The sequence below is a fragment of the Mobula hypostoma genome, chromosome 22 (genome assembly GCF_963921235.1).
Source record: "Mobula hypostoma chromosome 22, sMobHyp1.1, whole genome shotgun sequence".
Lineage (NCBI taxonomy): Eukaryota > Metazoa > Chordata > Chondrichthyes > Myliobatiformes > Myliobatidae > Mobula > Mobula hypostoma.
Window position 1 is genome coordinate 35,256,713 of NC_086118.1, and position 19,538 is coordinate 35,276,250.

At 43.7% G+C, this 19,538-nt stretch overlaps 1 protein-coding gene across 2 annotated transcripts in view; it reads right to left on the reverse strand.

The window, feature by feature from the left end:
• Nucleotides 1-19,265, reverse strand: part of ttyh2 (tweety family member 2) — a 120,992-nt gene extending 101,727 nt beyond the window's left edge. The window contains exon 1 of one of the 2 annotated variants that reach the window (XM_063074446.1): nt 18,139-19,265. In XM_063074446.1, the coding sequence (XP_062930516.1) occupies nt 18,139-18,264 (126 nt within the window). In that variant the 5' untranslated portion in view covers nt 18,265-19,265. The remainder of the gene's footprint in view (nt 1-18,138) is intronic. The other variant, XM_063074445.1, reaches the window with a different exon arrangement.
• Nucleotides 19,266-19,538: the final 273 nt, after the last annotated feature.

Consider the following 19,538-nt stretch of genomic DNA (forward strand, 5'->3'; position numbering starts at 1 on the left):
AAACAAACAGTAATACTTAGCCAACACTATATTGATAAGATTACTCAAACATTACTGAAATATTAAATACACAACACGTCTTGCCAATATGTCTTCGGACTGTGGGAGTAAACCAGAGCCCCGGAGGAAACTCGCACGGTTCATGGAGAGAACACACAAACTCCTTACAAACAGCGCCAGAAATGAACTCCAAACTCAGAAGCATCCTGACCTGTGTTAGCATCACCCATTAAATAAACAGGATTATTTTTCCTCTGAATTTCTGAGCAGTTTTAATTTTAATAGTTTTCAAATTAAAATTTGTCCACGATGTGACACTGAAGCAAGTTTCTGTGGGATCTGTGTGCAATAACTTCACTTAAATAAACAAAATAATTAAATAATAATCCTTCTTAAGCATCCAGGTCATTATAAAAATCACAAAGGGTAGGGGTCCCAGAACAGATCCCTGAAGCACACCACTGCTCACCGGCCTCCATGCAGAATATGACCCGTCTACAACCACTCTTTGCCATCTGTGGGCAAGCCAGTTCTGGATCCACAAAGCAATGTCCCCTTGGATCCCATGCCTCCTTACTTTCTCAATAAGCCTTGTAAGGGGTACCTTATCAAATGCCTTGCTGAAATCCATATATACTACATCTGCTGCTCTACCTTCATCAATGTGTTTAGTCACATCCTCAAAAAATTCCACCAGGCTCATAAGACACAACCTGCCTTTGACAAAGCCATGCTGACTATTCCTAATCATATTATCATCACTCTTGCAAATTTCTACAGATGCACGGTGGAGAGAATTCTGACTGGTTGTACCATTTCCTGGTACAGAGCCTCCAATGCACAGTATTGTTAAAGGCTGCAGAGCGTTAAAAGTAAAAGTATGTATATTACCAAATGATTCAGGCTGAGACCCTTCTTCAGGACTGAAATGGAAGGGGGAAGTATAAAAGGTGGGGGGGGGTGAGGAAAGGGAAGGAGGCCAGTTAGAAGGTGATAGGTGAAGCCAGGTGTGTGGGATACGTAAAGAGCTGGAGAAGGAGGAATCTGATAAGAGAGGAGCATGGACCATAGGAGAAAGAGGAGGAGCAGGAACCCAGGGAGAAGTGGTTGGCAGGTGAGGAGAAGTAAAAGGCCAGAATGGGGAATAGAAGAGGAGGAAAGGGGGAAGGAAGAATACTTTTTACCAGAAGGAGAAATTGACATTCATGTCATCAGGTTGGAGGCTACCCAGATGGAATATAAGGCGCTGTTCCTCCACCCTGAGATTAGCCTCGTCTTGGCACAAGAGGAGGCCACGGGCTGACATGTCAGAATGGGAACGGGAATGCTAGTTAAAATACTTGGCCACAGGGAAGTTCCACTATTGGCAGGTGGAGCGGAGGTGTTCAGCAAAGCTGCACCAAGTTTACGACTGGTCTCACCAATGAAGAGGAGGGGCTGCAATGGACACAAAAGATGACCCCAGCAGACTCGCAGGTGAAGTGTTGCCTCACCTGGGAGAACTGTTTGGGGCCCTGAATGGAGGAGAGAGAGGAGGTAAACGGGCAGGCGTAACACTTGGGCTGCCTGCAGGGATGTGATAGTATACATTACCAGGTACTACCTTGAGATTCATTTTCTTGCAGACATTTACAGGAAAAAGATCATTCTATAAAATCTATACATAAACAGACAAATACTGATAAACGGCATGCATTAGAAGACAAACTGTGCAAATAAAAACTGTATTGAGAACATGAGTTCTAGGAGAAGAGGAGGATTACAGACTCAGCCAGCGCCATCATGGACACAACTCTCCCCACCAGAAAACATCCCCAAGAGGCAGCATCTATCAGCAAGGGCCCTCAGCATCTGGGACATACCCTCTTCTTGTCACCACCATCTGGGAGATGGTACAGGAGCCTGAAGTCCCAACTCAATGATTTAGGAACAGCTTCCCCCCCCCCCCCGCCATTAATCTGAACAACCCAGGAATACTACCTTGTTATTCCATTTAGTTTGCACTATTTATCTTGTAATTTGTAATAATTTTTAACATCTTTGCACTGTACTACTTCTGCAAAACAACCAATTTCATCTCATAAGAGTCAATGTTAATAAACATGATTCTGATTTTGAGAAATCAAGTGAATTTAGCATTATAAGTTATAGAAGAGAATACATTTGAATCACTCATAACATAGTTGGAGGTCACATCACTTTTATGATAGATTTCCTCAATGTTGCTTAGTAAAGCTATAACATAATGCCCAGTGTATGAAACCTATTGAGCTGAATTGAGGACTGAACACAATGATTCTACTTTACTGCTAACAGAATGATGCATACTGTCTGGTATGGGGGGGAGGGGGAGCTACTGCACAGAACTGAAAGAAGCTGCAGAGGGTTGTAAATTTTGTCGGCGCTGGTTCAGAAAGGCAGCATCCATTATTAAGGACCTCCAGCACCCAGGGCATGCCTTTTTCTCACTGTTAACATCAGTTAGGAGATACAGAAGCCTGAAGGCACACACTCAGCGATTCATGAACGGCTTCTTCCGCTCACTGGACATTGAAACTGTGAACACTACCTCACTTTTTAATATATATTATTTCTGTTTTTTGCACGATTTTTAATCTATTCAATTATTGTATACTGTAATTGATCTACTTATTCATTTTTTTCTTCTTCTATATTCTGTATTGCATTGAGCTGCTGCTGATAAATTAACAAATTTCATGACACATGCCAGTGATAATAAACCTGATTCTGAAAGTATTCTGATCCATTTTCCTGCCTTTCTATGATGAAGAAACCAGAAGCCATCTGCTCTCAAGACCACACGTGGCAATGTAGTACAGACTCAAGCATTAGCTCAGCACACATATATCCGAATCGCATGACACGTTAGTTATACATCAGATCCATTCATCATCTTCTACTGAAACAATTTCAATTGGCATTTTCCATCGTTGTCAATATTCCATTTTCAGAAGTCACTAACAAAGTGCACAAAATCAACTGACTTACTTAACTGAAAATGGTTACATTATGAACTCCATAATGTCTTTTGTCAATCATATTCCCTGCCTTTATTTGCCAGCAACACCCTCATCTCATAATAAGAAGTCCACTGTCTCTCAAGAAACTTTAGCACACAGACTCAGCAGATTTAGTGCAGTATTGAGGATGGAAGGTATGGAAATGCCGCCTTTTTGGTGAGATACCACCCTGTCTGTGAAGGACTCAACAATACAATTTGATAAAAAGGAAATGGGTAACTTACTTCGTTCCTGCATGTGGATGCAAACTGCAAAATTCACTGCTGCATTTTCTCTATAAAACAATAACAACAACACTGCAAAAGTTTATTAACGATGAACTTTGCTGTGACATCACAGAATTAATAAAGTCCTCACATAAATGTAATTTATGGACTTTTATAATTGTGGATGCCCAGTGCAGAGTGCCCTCATGCTTCAAAAAAATCCACCATTGTCCCTGTACCTCTAAAGACCAAGGTAATATGCCTGAATGACTGGCGTCCTGTCGCACTCACCTCAATAATAAGCAAATGCTTTGAGAGGCTGGTCAAGCACTACATCTGCAGCATGCTACCACACCCTCACTGGACCCCCTACAATTCGCTTACCGACACAACCGATCGACAGACAACATAATAGCCACAGCTCTAAACACCATCCTTACACATCTGGAGAAGAGGAATGCTTATGTAAGAATGCTGTTCTTGGATTACAGTTCAGCATTCAACACCATAATTCCCTCCAGCGTCGACAAGAAGCTCAGAGACCTCAGCCTTGTGCAGCTGGATCCTGGACTTCCTGTCAGATCGCCGGCAGGTGGTAAGAGTGGGTTCCCTCACCTCCACCCCTCTGACTCTCAACACAGGAACCCCTCAGAGCTGTGTCCTAAGTCCCCTCCTTTACTCCCTGTATACCCATGACTGTGTTGCCAGCCACAGCTCCAACCTGCTAATTAAATTTGCTGACGACACTACACTGATTGGCCTAATCTCAAACAATAATGAGGCAGCCTACAGACAGTGTCACAAAAACAAAGGAGCTGGCTGTAGACTACAGGAAGAATGGAGACAGGCTAACCCCTATAGACATCAATGGATCTGGGGTTGAGAGGTGGACAGCTTTAAGTTCCTCGGCATCAACATCACTAAGGAACACGTGGCCTGTACATATCAGTTGTGAGGTGAAAAAGGCACAAAAGTGCCTCTTTCACCTCAGAAAATTGAAGTAGTCCAAATCCTAAGAACTTTCTATAAGGGCACAATTGAGAGCATCCTGACTGGTTACATCACTGCCTGGTATGGGAACTGTACTTCCCCCAATCGCAGGACTCTGCAGCCCAGCACATCTGTAGATGTGAACTTCCCGCTATTCAGGACATTTACAAAGACAGGTGTGTAAAAAGGGCCCGAGGGATCATTGGAGACCCAAGTCACCCCAACCACAAACTGTTCCAGCTGCTACCATCCGGGAAACAGTACCGCAGCATAAAAGCCAGAACCAGCAGTCTCCGGGAGATCTTCTTCCACCAGGCCATCAGACTGCTTAATTCATGCTGATGCAACAGTATTTCTATGTTATACTGACTATCTTGTTGTACATAATATTTATCATATTACTATAATTGCACATTTGAACGGAGACATAACGCAAAGATTTTTACTCATGTATATGAAGGGTATAAGTAATAAAGTCAATTTAATTCAAAACACCACTGTTACCTCAAGTATTTCTGAAGTGTTATCATTACTGTTTTAAGGAACAATAACAACCATGTTTAAAAGATATTTGGTCAGTGAAGCACCTTCAATAACTCCAAAAGACTGAGGTTTGGTAAAATACCGAAAGGCTTTTATTCACTGTACAATATGACCTCCATGGTGAGTGTCTGCCCCCGGACTGAGGGGGAGGGGAAAGGCGAAACACCTTTATACAGGACTTTGTGGGAGGAGCCACAGGGGCAGTCAGCAGAGGAGTGTGTCCAGACAGTTAACCCAGTTACAACATATATATATGGTTTACCACATTCACCCCTCCTTTTTGTTTAAAAAAGAGTCCCGCGGGGTGAAGTGACTGGCAATATTTACAAGAAGTATATTTACAGGTTAAGTCTATCAGGCGGTCGAGTCCGTCGCTGTGATCTACGTAGCGCCGGCGATGGCGGTTGTGCTGGCTCCGGCCTGACTTGAGGTGCCAGCATGTTAGGTGTTGTTAATCCCTCGTGCGTGTGCGTCGTACCCGGTATGGGAGAGTCGTGTGGTGTCTGGGTAGGGTTTGGAGTGCGCGGTGTCTCGTGGGTACATACATCGGTGGGTACGGGGTCAATGGTCACCACGGAGTGTTCAGGGTAGGGGCCCGGTGCTCCTGCGGGCGCCAGGTCGCGGATGGAGACGGTGTCCTCCCGCCCATCAGGTAAAACCACGTAGGGATACTGAGGGTTCGCATGAAGTAAGTGAACCCTCTTGACCATCGGGGAGTATTTATTGCTCCTCGCATGTTTCCGGAGCAGCACTGGCCCCGGGGACGTCAGCCAAGTTGGTAGGGTGGTCCCAGTGGTTGACTTTCTGGGAAAAGAGAAGAGTCGCTCATGAGGGGTGGCATTGGTGGCCGTGCATAACAGGGAGCGGATGGAGTGGAGTGCCTCGGGAAGGACCTCCTGCCAGCGGGAGACCGGCTGACCTGAGGGCTAAGAGTGTGGCTTTCCACACCGTGCCATTCTCCTTCTCTACCTGTCCATTCCCCCGGGGATTATAGCTCATGGTCCTACTAGTTGCAGTTTCCCTAGCCAGTAGATATTGGCGCAGCTCGTCACATAAACGAGGACCCTCTGTCACTGTGGATACAGCATGGGTATCCGAACAGAGTGAAGAGCTTGCGCAGGGCTTTTATAACTGAAGTGGTAGTGGTGTCGGGGCAGGGGATGGCAAAGGGGAAAATGCACAGCCACCAATGCCATCCCTCATGAGCGGCTCTTTTCTTTTCCCAGAAAGTTGACCACTGGAACCACCCTGCCAACTTGGCTGACATCCCCAGGGCCAGTGCCGCTCCGGAAACATGCGAGGAGCAATAAATACTCCCCGATGGTCGAGAGGGTTCACTTACTTCATGCGAACCCTCAGTATGCCTACGTGGTTTTACCTGATGGACGGGAGGACACGGTCTCCATCTGCGCCCACAGGAGCACCGGGCCCCTACCCTGAACACTCCGTGGTGACTATTGACCCCGTACCCACCGATGTATGTACCCACGAGACACCGCGCACTCCAAACCCCACCCAGACACCACACGACTCTCCCATACCGGGCGCGACGCACACGCACAAGGGATTAACAATGCCTAACGTGCTGGCACCTCAAGAAAGGCCAGAGCCAGCACAACCGCCATCGATGACGCAATCACCACTGGTGCTACGTAGATCACAGCGACGGACTCGACCGCCTGATAGACTTAACCTGTAAATATACTTGTTGTAAATATTGTCAGTCACTTCACCCCATGGGACTCTTTTTAAAAAAAGGAGGGGTGAATGTGGTAAACCATATGTATATGTTGTAACTGGGTTAACTGTCTGGACACGCCCCTCTGCTGACTGCCCCTGTGGCTCCTCCCACAGAGTCCTGTATAAAGGTGTTTCGCCTTGCCCCTCCTCCTCAGTCCGGGAGCAGACACTCACCGTGGAGGTCGTATTGTACAGTGAATAAAATTGAAGCACCTTCAATAACTCCAAAAGACTGAGGTTTGGTAAAATACTGAAAGGCGTTTATTCGCTGTACAATACGACCTCCACGGTGAGTGTCTGCCTCCGGACTGAGGGGGACGGGTAAGGCGAAACATCTTTATACAGGACTCTGTGGGAGGAGCCACAGGGGCAGTCAGCAGAGGGGCGTGTCCAGACAGTTAACTCAGTTACAACATATATTACGTGGATAGTGAAGGTTTAGAGGGATGCATGCAAATGAGACTTATCGAGAAAGACATCTTAGCCAGCACAGCCAAGTAGGGACAAAGAGTCTGTTGCCATGCTATAGTACTGCAATACTCTGACTTTAATTCTTTTCATTCTGGTCATCTGAGGCAATTTTCCCAGCATGCCAACAGACTTTGACCCAGGTTACGGGCCAAAGTTCTCGTGAACAAACATTTACTGTAATGTGAAGGCTATTCTTGTTTTTCTAGACAATTCCAGAGTCACATGGTGGGATTCTGTGGTGGCATGATGTTCTGACCAAGTGACGCGAGAGGATCAGAGTATGCTGCCCCTACTAAATATTCTGAAATACTTTGGCGACTGGCAAAGCCCCAATCCCAGCTTTGGCGGTGGTTAAAACCATCATTTTCAGTACTTCTGAAATGGATTCAAATTGATATTCATAAATGATTTTAAAATATTTATTCCATTCGATTTAACATATTAATTACCACTTGAATACATAAATGTAATGGTTGATTTTTAAAAATCCAAGCTTACATATGCAAAATTTAAAGTGAATTTCTTATCAAAGTACATATATGTCACCATATACTACTGAGATTCATTTTTCTGTAGGCATTCAAGGAAGATATAAAATAAAATGGAATCAATGAAAAACTACATACATCCGTGCTGTAATTGTTACATGGTTAAAGATGAACAAACAACCAATGTGCAAAAGACAAATTTTGCAAATGCAAAAAAAAAATCAAATAATAATAAGTAAAAAAGAATATTGAGAGTATTGGTCTTATGCAGGGTGTTGACTTGCACAGAATCCTAGAAAATGTCCCCAAGCTCAGTTACTGAGAAATCAGAGCAAGATTAACCCAAGTGCAACCAGTTAGGTTTGAGCCATTCCATTTGCATAGGAGCACTGAAATTTATACTGAGGAGTGCCAGAATTCTGGTCATTTCAAAATATGAGGTAATATCATGAAGTGTTTTCAAAACAGGATCAATCATGACTGCCTTTCCCCTAGCTCCTGTTTGCACAACGATCATTCTTCTTAAAAAAAATCCATTGTTGTTATTCTCAATAAAACTGTGTTGGGGGGAAAAGCGCAATCAGGGTAAATCATATATTAAAGATTTAATTTAAGTCCATTTAACTTTGTACAGGCTTTTCAACAAAAGGAACTTACAGGAATTGTAAATAAAAATACAGAAGGCTTTTTGTGTTTTGAGCCGAAATGAATTTGGAGCAGAAGTTTCAATCCTTCCAGCCACTTTTAAAATGTACAAAGTTCATTTCAACCACAGGAGCACCACTTACGAAAGATTAAGTCATAAACTAGCAGAGACTAAAATATCACAAGACTTCGAGTCATGCAGCAGATACAAACTTAACCTCCTATATAAAAGCCCATTTTAAAGCTTCTAACTCAATCAAGGATACAAACATAATCAGAGTTCAAAAGCAAATGTCCGATATTAAGATATCTAACAATGCCCAGAAAATCCTGCCCCAACTCTGCATCTTCAGGATCTTGTAATGGAATGCAAGAAATAGGATACAGCCTCGTTTGCCTCCTATTTCATTCAAAATGACCATGATCCTACACTTCAAATCCACATTGGCATTTGATAACCATATTCTCCAATTCAACTAATGAACAAAATTATATCAATTTCATTCTTGTACGTACTCAGAGCTCAGCAATTATGTTCCTCAAAGGTACAAACTCCAAAAAGGTTACACTATTGCTAAGTCATCTCATTACTAAATGGTCAAAGCTCTATGGGTATGTGGTAAATCAGACATGATTACAGTGACCCACAGGACAGGTTTGAAGACCTATCATACTCTTGCTCCTCCCTCCCTCCCCTTTCTCAATCTCTTTGTCTCCATCTATGGAGACAGTCTATCTACTGCTATCTATTATAAACTCACTGACTCTCATAGTTGTCCAAACTATACCTCTTCCCACCCTGTCACTTGTAAAATTGCCAACCTCTTCTCCCGGTTCCTCCGTCTCCACCACATCCTTTTCATTCAGGAACTAATGAGATGTCCTCCTTCTACAAAGAAAGGGGCTTCCCTTCCTTCACCATCAACGCTGCCCTCACCCTCTTCCCTTCTATTTCGCATACGTCTGCCCTCACCCCATCCTCCTACTGCCACACTAGGGATAAGGTTCCTCTTGTTCTCACCTACCACCCCACTAGACTCACATTCAGCACATAATTCTTCGTAACATCCACATCTACAACAGGATTCCACCACCAAACACGTCTTTCCCTCTGCCCCATTTTCCACTGGGATCGCTCTCTACATGACTCCCTTTGTCCACTCATTCCCCCCTGCTGATCCCCCCTCCTGGTACTTACTCTTGCAAGCAGAACAAGTGACACAGCTGACCTTACTCATCCTGCCTCACTACCGATCAGGGATTCAAACAGTCCTTCCAGATGATGCGACACTCTACCTGCAAGTCTGCTAGGGCAGCGGTCCTCAACCACTGGGCCGTGAGGAAACGATATGAGTCAGCTGCATCTTTCCTCATTCCCTGTCACGCACTGTTGAACTTGAACATAGGGTTGCCAACTGTCCCATATTTGCCGGGACAGCCTGTATATTGGGCTAAACTGGTTTGTCCCATACGGGACCGCCCTTGTCCCGTATTTCCCCCGCTAAGGTAGAGTGTTCCTATGACACCTTTCGTGCCGAAATGGCGTGAAGCGATGAAGCAATTACCATTAATTTATGTGGGAAAATTTTTGAGCATTCCCAGACCCAAAAAATACCAAATAACACATAAAACCTAAAATAAATAACACTAACATATAGTAAAAGCAGGAGTGATATGATAAATACACAGCCTATATAAAGTAGAAATAATGTATGTACAGTGTAGTCGGGAAGATGAAGGCAAAACCGAATTGAGGGGGGAAAAATCACCACGAACACGCATGTGCACACATGTGTCCGCGCAAGGCCTCATGGTCATGGTAGTCTTTCTTGGGGTAAAGTGTCCCGGGATTTGACTGCTACTTTTGTCCCTTATTTGGGAGTGAGAAAGTTGGCAACCCGAACTGTAAAAACCATGTTGAGGTGAGTTTAACCCTACTTGAACACCCTCCCCCACCCCCCCAGTCCCCAAGAATATTGTCAATATTAAACCGGTCCGCGGTGCAAGAATGGTTGGGGACCCCTGTGCTCGGGTCATCCAGTGCTCCCAGTGTGGCCTCCTGTATATTGGTGAAACACAACATAAATTGGGAGACTGCTTCACTCCGTCTACCACAAAAAGCGGAATTTCCCGGTGGCCACCCATTTCAATTCTACTTCCCATTCCGCCATGTCAATCCGTGGTCTCCTGGAGGCCACACTCAGGTTGGAGGAGCAACACCTCATATTCTGCCTGGGTAGTCTCCAACCTGACAGCATGAACATCAAATTCTCAAACTTCCAGGAACTGCCCTCACTTTTTCACCATTCCCCATTCCTGTTTCCCTCTCTTAGCTAATCTCCTTACCTGCCCATCACCTCCCTCTAGTGCTCCTCCCCCTTCCCTTTCTTCCATGGTCTTCTGTCCTCTCCTTTCAGATTACCTCTTCTCCCGCCCTTTATCTTTCACCAAACAACTTCCCAGCTCTTTACTTCACTTCCTCCTCCTCTCCTGATTTCACCTGTCACCTACCACCTTGTACTTCTTCCTCCTCTCCCTCCACCTGCTACTGACTTCCTCTCTTCCCTTCCAGTCCTGACGAAGGGTCTTGGCCCAAAATGTCAACTTTTACTCTTTTCCATAGATACTGCCTGACCTGCTGAGTTCTGCCAGCATTTTGTGTGTGTCGCTCTGGATTTCCAGCAGATGTAGATTTTCTCTCATTTGTGATATTCTGGCTTCTATTTTCATATGGTCACAATCTTGGGAACTTACGTAAATCATGCCTAATGATTCCACTAACTGCACAGATCCTGTGATACATGTTCCCTGTCAGATATTGGTCTTGTGTTTTGCTTCATAACTTTTCTGTAGTAATAAGTATAGGTTCTCCCTCTCTTTTGCCTCTAGATTTTCTATTATTTGGATGGATTTAGTGCTCAGACGAGATACTGGAGGAGCTCAGTGGGTCAGGAAGCATCTATACAGTAGACTGAACAGTCAAGGTCTCAGGACAAGACCCTTCTTTCAGTGTCTTCCGTTGTGAGAAAAAAATCTCTGGAATTTTCTCATTTTTGATCATTAATTCCCATCCTTTGTGCTTTAGCGAATCTTAGCTACAATACTTCAAATTCTATATACAGTACTGCGCAGAAGTCTTAGGCACACATATATATAGCTAGGGTGCCTAAGACTTTTGGCACAGTACTGTATCTGTAAACATGGAGCAGAGAGCAAGTTTGAAAACCTGGCAGGAGCAAAGGATGTTGAGAAAGTGAGGGTGGAGCGACACGGGAGGGGTGTTGGACAGGTGACAGAGGGGGAGTGCCGGGGTGGGGCTGGAACAGGGTGCAGACACCAGGCAAGGACATTTGATTCGAAACAATTGGTTAACTGATCATTGCATAATGTCTCTGGTGCTTCCTGCTCCCTGTTCCCTTCCCCCCACCATGATTCCCCTCTCCCTGCCCACACCTGCATTGCCTGTATCTCTCAATTTTCTCTTCCTTAATCCATTACTTATTTCCCAAACAAAATCCAATCTTCTAGGCTATCTCTAATCCTTGCAACACTGTTTGCCTCTGTATTCAATTTTATATGTTTTGTAACTTCACTTGTAACTTCATTACAGGAAAGTCTTTCTCAGTACAGTACACTTTATTGAGAATTCTAAATTATTGCACGTGACCAAATCAAAAATAGCCTGTTCACCTGCTGCAAGGAAAGTTTCTTGACAGTAGAGCATAATTATGAATACAGTACAGTATTGATCGTTTCATTTCCAGAACACCACACCAACCCAAGTCCACCCCTGCCCTGGCTGATCATACAGTACATTAACTGAAGCAAGCACATATTCCAGGAAAACTAACTTGGCCTTGATTACAGTTAATGACTTAGTTTGGACAGCACTCTAAGATAGAAACTTCCAAGGTTTCACAATCATGATGAAGTTGACTCTCCCAAAACAGAGACAATGTCGTAGCATCTGCTCTCTCATGTCTCCTCAACAATCAATAGAAAAAATCCAATAAGTCTGCTCTTATTGTACTGAACTCCTAAGACACATTATGTTCAATCATATGTCAACGCCCTAACAGCGCACAATCTTGCAGATGTTCACTTCACCAATTATAAACTCTTTTTTAAATGATCATATAATGAACAACATAGCCTATTCCATTTAAATTTTGTTCCATGACATTCTGTTCCAAGTTGAACAATTTCTGAAGATGCCACCCTGCCAGCAACTCACTCAATGAACTGAATGCACTATTGTCAGAAGAGTAAACAGCCGACGCTTCCAGCCGAGACCCTTCATCAGGACCTGATGGGGTCTCAGCCCGAAACGTCAACCCTTTACTCTTTTCCATAGATGTAGCCCGGCCTGCTGAGTTCCTCCAGCATTTTGTGTGCATAACTTTGATTTCCAGCATGTGCAGATTTTCTCTTGTTTTTAGCACCTCTGTCAGCATCACCTGGTCCTTTAAACTTATTGATGAGAATGGTAAAGCCTCTCTCAGTAACTGGATTATTTCCTTTAATACTGGAATATGTTTTCAACATTGAACAGGATGTATATCACAACACAATTAATGGCACATATCACAATATACAATATAAATTTAATATAAATTATGTTAAGGAAACCTTAGCCTCTCTGTTCAATCATATCAAAATAGATATTCTTATCAAAATTGACAAACATACATCATTACTCTAACTACTGTTGACACTATATAAAAATCTCAGCAAACAAAGCCACACATCATTTTATCAAACAAAATATAGCTAATGAATCATTAACTCAGGCCATATGCAAAACTAGAAAAATTGTTTCTTTGGAATCAAGCTTGTAAAGTTATTGCAAAGGGCATTTTTGAAGATGAATATCAATTTTTACAGCCAAAGTCAGATGATACCAAAGATGATTTTGCTGTTATACGAGATTCTGCAGATGCTGGAAATACTGAGCAACGCACACAAAGTGCCGGAGGAACTCAGCAAGTCAGACAGCGTCTATGGAGGGGAATAAACAGCCAATGTTTCTGGTTGAGATGGCTCTTCAGGTCTTCATCGGCCCCAAACATCGACTGTTCATTGCCTTCCACAGATGCTGCACAACCTATTGACTTCATCCATGATTTTGCGGTTCTATTTCAAAAGCAGTCTCTCAGGATGAAAGATGACTTCACTGTTGTGTAATGGACAACGAGTTCAATGCAGGAACTGCATTCTCTCTCACAGATGGGGCAGGTGGGTGAGTAGTCTCTGTGGTGTTGTGCTACTTCCATTGCCTATGCAAGGCTTCGGTCGGCTCCTGATAGATGACCTCGAGGGTCTCAACATCATCCTGAATAATCCGTCTCCATGTTGAATGGTCATGGACCAGAGATTCTCAAGAGCCAGTGGGGATGTTGTATTTCATCAAAGAAACTTAAGCACACCCTTGAATCTCTTCCTCAGAACAGAGGGTACTCTCCTCCCACAGCAGACTGCCTGATTTGGAAGTCTGTTTCTGCCCTTGACAAATTACATGGGAAACAGCCTTTTTATAACAAAATGTTTAATCAGAGGGAACAACACATGCCATCATGGCAACATCCCCAGCACAAGCACAGACACCTATTGGATTTAATTTATCATTCAAGGACAACACCAGAATGGGCACCAGCGATTGCTCAACTGACTACTGCGTAATTTCCTCTGTTAGCCCCATCAAGGTGGCACTAGAAACTGAACAACAGAAGACCTGCCAATGTCAAAACTTCCAAGGATCTCACAACAACAGCTCTTCTGAGACAACCAGTTAACTTCCAGCCTACAGGAGCCACAGAGTGTTCAGAGGCTCTGGCCTGCATGACATCTGCTGTATCGGGAACTGTAAACATACTCTTGACTCCTCCATCAAAGCAAAATTCCAGGACCCATCCCATGACAATGATCAGGAGTTTAAAGAACCTAATCAACTGCAAACCATTCTGTTATTGGAAACTTCACAGCTTCAGTGGTATCTGGAGACAAAAATCCAGGCCCAAAGTGCAGACAATGAATGGAGAAAGCACCAAACAACATATTGATGTTAGAGGAGTTTTTTGGGTAGATGATTTGTTTACACTTAAATGACTTTGGCCACCAGACTTCTCATAGTCATACTTTATTGATCCCGGGGGAAATTCGTTTTCGTTACAGTTGCACCATAAATAATTAAATAGTAATATGTAAATTATGCCAGGAAATAAATCCAGGACCAGCCTATTGGCTCAGGGTGTCTGACCCTCCAAGGGAGGAGTTGTAAAGTTTGATGGCCATTTGACAAAGTACTGTGGATTGAGTCCACAACAATGTGCTTCCTAAAGAGGTGTGAATACCAGATGCTTCTGGCACCGTAGTTTGACCAGATGCTGTAGTTTCAAAGACAGTATTATCTATACTTTATAAATATTATTTGTCTTCTTTGTTAGCATGTAAAATGCCAAATAAATGTATTGTGGATTTAACTTGCATTCCTAAAGGCTGTGGATACCAACCCAGACATGTTGGCGTCGGAAGGAAAGGATGAAGTCAGAAGGTGTGATGTTTGTATGTAGCTTCAAAAGGAAGCATTGTCTATAACTTTTTAAGTAGCGATTGCTTTTGTGTTTAGCATATAAATATCGAGCCCACATTGGTCTAGCAGACTTTTCTACCGAAAGCGTCTCCATTCGTATGATGCCTGCTGTACCTTGTTGTGTTTGAATAAAGAAGCTGCTTTGTATCTACCAGTGACTCTGTCTCGCCAGTGATTTCATCCACGCTACAACAAACAACATACTGATGGCCAAGAGATGTATTCTTTCTTCAGTGCTTTTTAAAAGTCATCTTAAGATCAATCACCCAAGACCACCCACAATGAAAGGCTTTACATCAGTCCTCACCTCACCAGCAATTCCTCTTGCTGGATTTCTCCAAGATTGAAACTACTATAGCCAGCTGATGGTGCAGTGGCACCAGCACTGGACTTTGAGGTGAATGGTCCCGAGTTCGAACCCACACTTTCCATCCGCGCTGGGTTGAGCGTGAGCAAAAACAGTCAAATGCTACAGAAATGGCAAAATACTGCCTGATGCACCACAAGGTGTGAAAAGGAACACAGAAGAAATGAAGTGGGTAATCTAACCATTGAAACCATAGTTAATCCTTATTGTAGAATTTGTGTTTAAAGAGTATAAAATTTTGTGTCGGGGAGGAGAATAGGGATCGTGGACTTCACGAAGGGGAAGACAAAGAACACACTGAGGGCCCATCAGTGGAAAGGGTGAGCAGTTTCTAGTCCCTGGGTGTCAACATCTCTGGGCCCAGCATATTGATGCAATTACACAGAAGGAATGCAGTGACAATATTTCATTAGGAGTTTGAGGAGATTTGATACGTCACCAAAGACTAGTGAATTTCTACAGGCGTATCTTGGAGAGCACTCCGACTGCTATGGTGGTGCCAATGCACAGGATCGGAAAAAGCTGCAGAGTTTTGTAAACTCAGTCAGTTCCACCACAGGCACTAGCCTCCCCAGCATTGAGGACGTCTTCAACAGGCGATGCCTCAAGAAGGTGGCCTCCATTATTAAGGACCTTCACCATCGAAGTTATGCCCTTTTCGTGCTGCTACAATCAGGGAAGGGGTACAGGAGCCTGAAAACGCACACACACTCTACGTTTTAGGAACAACTTCCTCCCTTTCACCATCAGATTTCTGAATGGACCATGAACACTATCAATTTTTTGCTCTCTTATTGCACTAATTTTTTTTATATATTTACCACTGTAACTTAGTAATTTTAATGTATTACACTGTACTGCTGCCACAAAACGAATTTCACCACATGCAGTAGGTCAGTGGTAATAACATATTCTGATTTAGAACAAGATTTTCTACTGAAGATCTGCTTTGTTGATTCAAGAGTTTGATATCACCAGCTTCAGTAACTCTCTGGTGACTTAATCAGTTACAAATGGAAATTTAAAATTATTCACAGTACTGTATTGACATCATGAAGCATTCTTCAGACATGGGGGTGGGTATAGTGTTAATTTGCATCACGTTTTCAACATGTTGTCTTTTAAACATGGTGGCTTCAATAATCTGATATGCTACAACAATAGGCAAAGCTTATCAGCTGTTTAACACCTTTATTCCCCAGCATCTAAAACCAATCAGCTCTTTCTCTCTAAAAGATCAATTCTGATAGCTGAGACCATCCTGAAGCCAAGCCTTGGGCGTCATCAGGGCCATCTTAGCAGGTGATGTGGATAGGCTGGAACAACCCATATTAACAATTACAGCACGGAAACAGGCCATCTCGGCCCTTTTAGTCCGTGCCTTTAGTACATGAAAGATTTTAGAGAACAAAATCCCACTCCAGCTTTACCATCTGTCAACGATCAATCTGGAGGAGGAACGCTGCAGCTCAAGCAGCATCTGCAGGACAGAGGTTGACGTTTTGAGTCGAAACCCTGCCTCATGCACGTTCTACTGAGTTCTTCCTACAGATTGATTCTTGCTCCAGATTCCAGCATCTGCAGTCTTTTCTGTCAAAGTCCCTTCAATGCTTCTGAATGAGACATTCAGTAACGCAAAACCAGTTATGTTACACCAAATTTAAATACATAAATTAACTCACTTAAACAATAAAACATAATAAACAAAAATATTTAATTTAGCCTCTTGATCCTCAGCAACTCTACGTTTGCTATCCAAGTCAATGCGCTCTCAGAATCGCGGCCAGATACTGTGAACTCATTTAACCTGGCACTTGATCTGAGAGTCAATTCCCATGAGCAAATGCTGGGAAATTGCATCAAGTTCCTGGACTCCATGAGGACTGCAACTGTGAAGTGGCCAACAGAGGTAAACCAGCAAGACTGCGATTTCTTCATTCACAAGGATGTCCCAAACCTGTCACGCTCTGGGGCGAATATTGTCGCTCCGCATTGCTTAGTTGTCAATTTTAAAAGAGTACTGCAATATATTTAAGTCTTTACATTAGTCTCCTTGAACAGGAACAGTTAAAATAGCTATCATAATAGTTTTGGTCACAACACATTTAATTTTATCAGACTTTTTGTAAACAACTTGAAAGTTCAGGCAAGGATTCAATATTTACATCAAAATCACTACACTGGGAACCAGACTGGCCACCAGAATCTTTGTCTGAAGCCAAGACCAAATGGCTTATTTCAAGTGGATGCATAGGTTAATTCTGTGCTGTGCATCGAGTCTGAGATTTCCTTATCTTCCTGGCTTTCTATCAACTATTCATCACACATCTGCTTCAGCAAGACAACATGGAATTAAGATTTAATGAAACAGGCTCACATTGTTACCGCTGTTAAGGGGGCAAACTCTTCCATTTGTTTCTATTATTTAAATTCAACATTTTGACTTGTACCACGTTGAAAGAGCTGTTTAGGAACCTGGCAAGCACAGTGAAAGTTGCACAGAAGCCCTTCAGAACAAAGACGTGCGCTTTACAGACAGAACACAGTTGCGGGTCCAGAGCGGAAATACAACTCTTGTCTGGGGTGGCTGAAGGTGAAACAAAGAACCCCAAAGTGGGGTTGAGAGGAGCAAGTCAACTGCAAGACCAGGCAAGGAAAGTAAGATCAAGGTGCACGACTGAAAAGGAGCTGGGGCAGAAACCGGCAGGAAATTGAAGCATGCTAAGGGGAAGGAGCTTAGTTAGTTTGGCAGTTCAAGTATTCGGGGCAAGTGGAGCTTGGAGAAAGAGAGTTTAGGCAGCATGCAGGGAAAAAAGGTGGGGAAGGGGAAGGGGACAATTGGAGAGGCTCAGATGGGACGGAGGGTGCGTCGTGTGGAAGGGGTGCAGGCTGATGGAGTTAAGTGGACACGAGTGGTTGCACTGGATGGGACAGAGCGGCTCAGCTGAATAGTAGAGAGGGGTTAGAGAGAGGAGGAGGCTCGGTTGAAGCGTAAGGAGTGGAAAGGGGCTCAGGAGGGCTAGCGGTGAGTGGGAAGCGGCCGGGAGCCCCTGCTGACCTGCTGATAGTTTACATCCTGCGGGCTGAAGGTGTTGTCCACGGGCTGGAAGCGGAGGTTAACGTGCGGGAAGTTGTGCAACCAGTAAGTCCACCAAGGAGCGATGTAGTCGAACCGGGAAGCCATGCCCGCGGGCAACGACAGCGGCCACACTTGGAACGAGCCCCCGGCCAACAGACACCCGTCCTGCGAGCAGAGACACGGCCCCGGAGGAGCCACCAGCCCCGGGCAGCGAGTGCAACTGAAGCGCGCCGCTGTTGCTGCTCCCGCGCGCCCCCGCCAGCCGCCGCGCCCAAAGCGCTGGGAACTCAGGGGAGCTCGCCGTCCTGCCCTGAGGCGAGCTTTGATACGAGTTTCTCTTCAAGTAAAGCTTTTTGTGTTTACAAGTTATGTCCATGCGTAAACCAAAGAGGAATTTGTCAGTTAAAACGAAAAACTACTTTAAAAAACAGGCAACAAATAGAATGAATTGACCAAAGCTTTAATCGAGCTCCTGCCTCGGGGTCTTCATGGAATACATGGAAATGGTCAAGAGTGAGAAACTTGGCCCTGTCGCATTGTGATCTTGCATTACTTCCGAACCCATACTTTCTTCCTAATTGCCTTGATGAGTCTTGCACTGAGGACTATTTCCATCGCGTTGAAGATGTTAAATGACTTGGTCTCCCATTGGTTTCTGTGGCGCAAGAACTCCGCGGGTGATGAAATGTCTCCTGATCTCAATCCAAATGGCAACTTTCATTTCCCGAGGCTTTAATTCAGTTATGCCCTTTCAATATTTCCAATGGTCGCTGGAACTGAACTTTGTAACCGAGGGCATCCCGAACGTCCTGATGTACAAACCGTTGACTACAAGCCCATTTCCCTTAAAATATTTGTAAAAAGAATAATCTTTGACATTCTTTATCAATTATTTTTACATTCTTTTTTGAAATTGATTTGCATTTCATCTTTTTATTACATTTTATGTTTTGCCCTCGCCTCATCTGCAGACAGTCACTTGCAAATGAAAGGTGTTAATTAGGTCTGGCATAATCGCCTACCCAATTTCCCACTTTCACTCAGCCAGATGCACACTTGAAGGATGGTTGTGAACAGGTTACTCGTACACAGGCAATAATATAGCTCAAGAAATCAGGTCGTGGTTATATAAAACCGTGGTTAGGTTGCACTTGTAGTATGATTCTGTTTGCTCCATTAAGAGAAGGATGTTCAGGTTTTAGAGAGGGTTCGAATGTCAAAGTTCAAAGTAAATTTATTATCAAAGTATTTATGCTGTATGTCATTACTAGCCTGAAATTCATATTCTTGCAGCAGGCATTTGCAGGAATGAAGAATTACAATTGACTCAATGAAAAGCTACACACAAAGACTGATAAACAGCCAATGTGCAGAAGAAG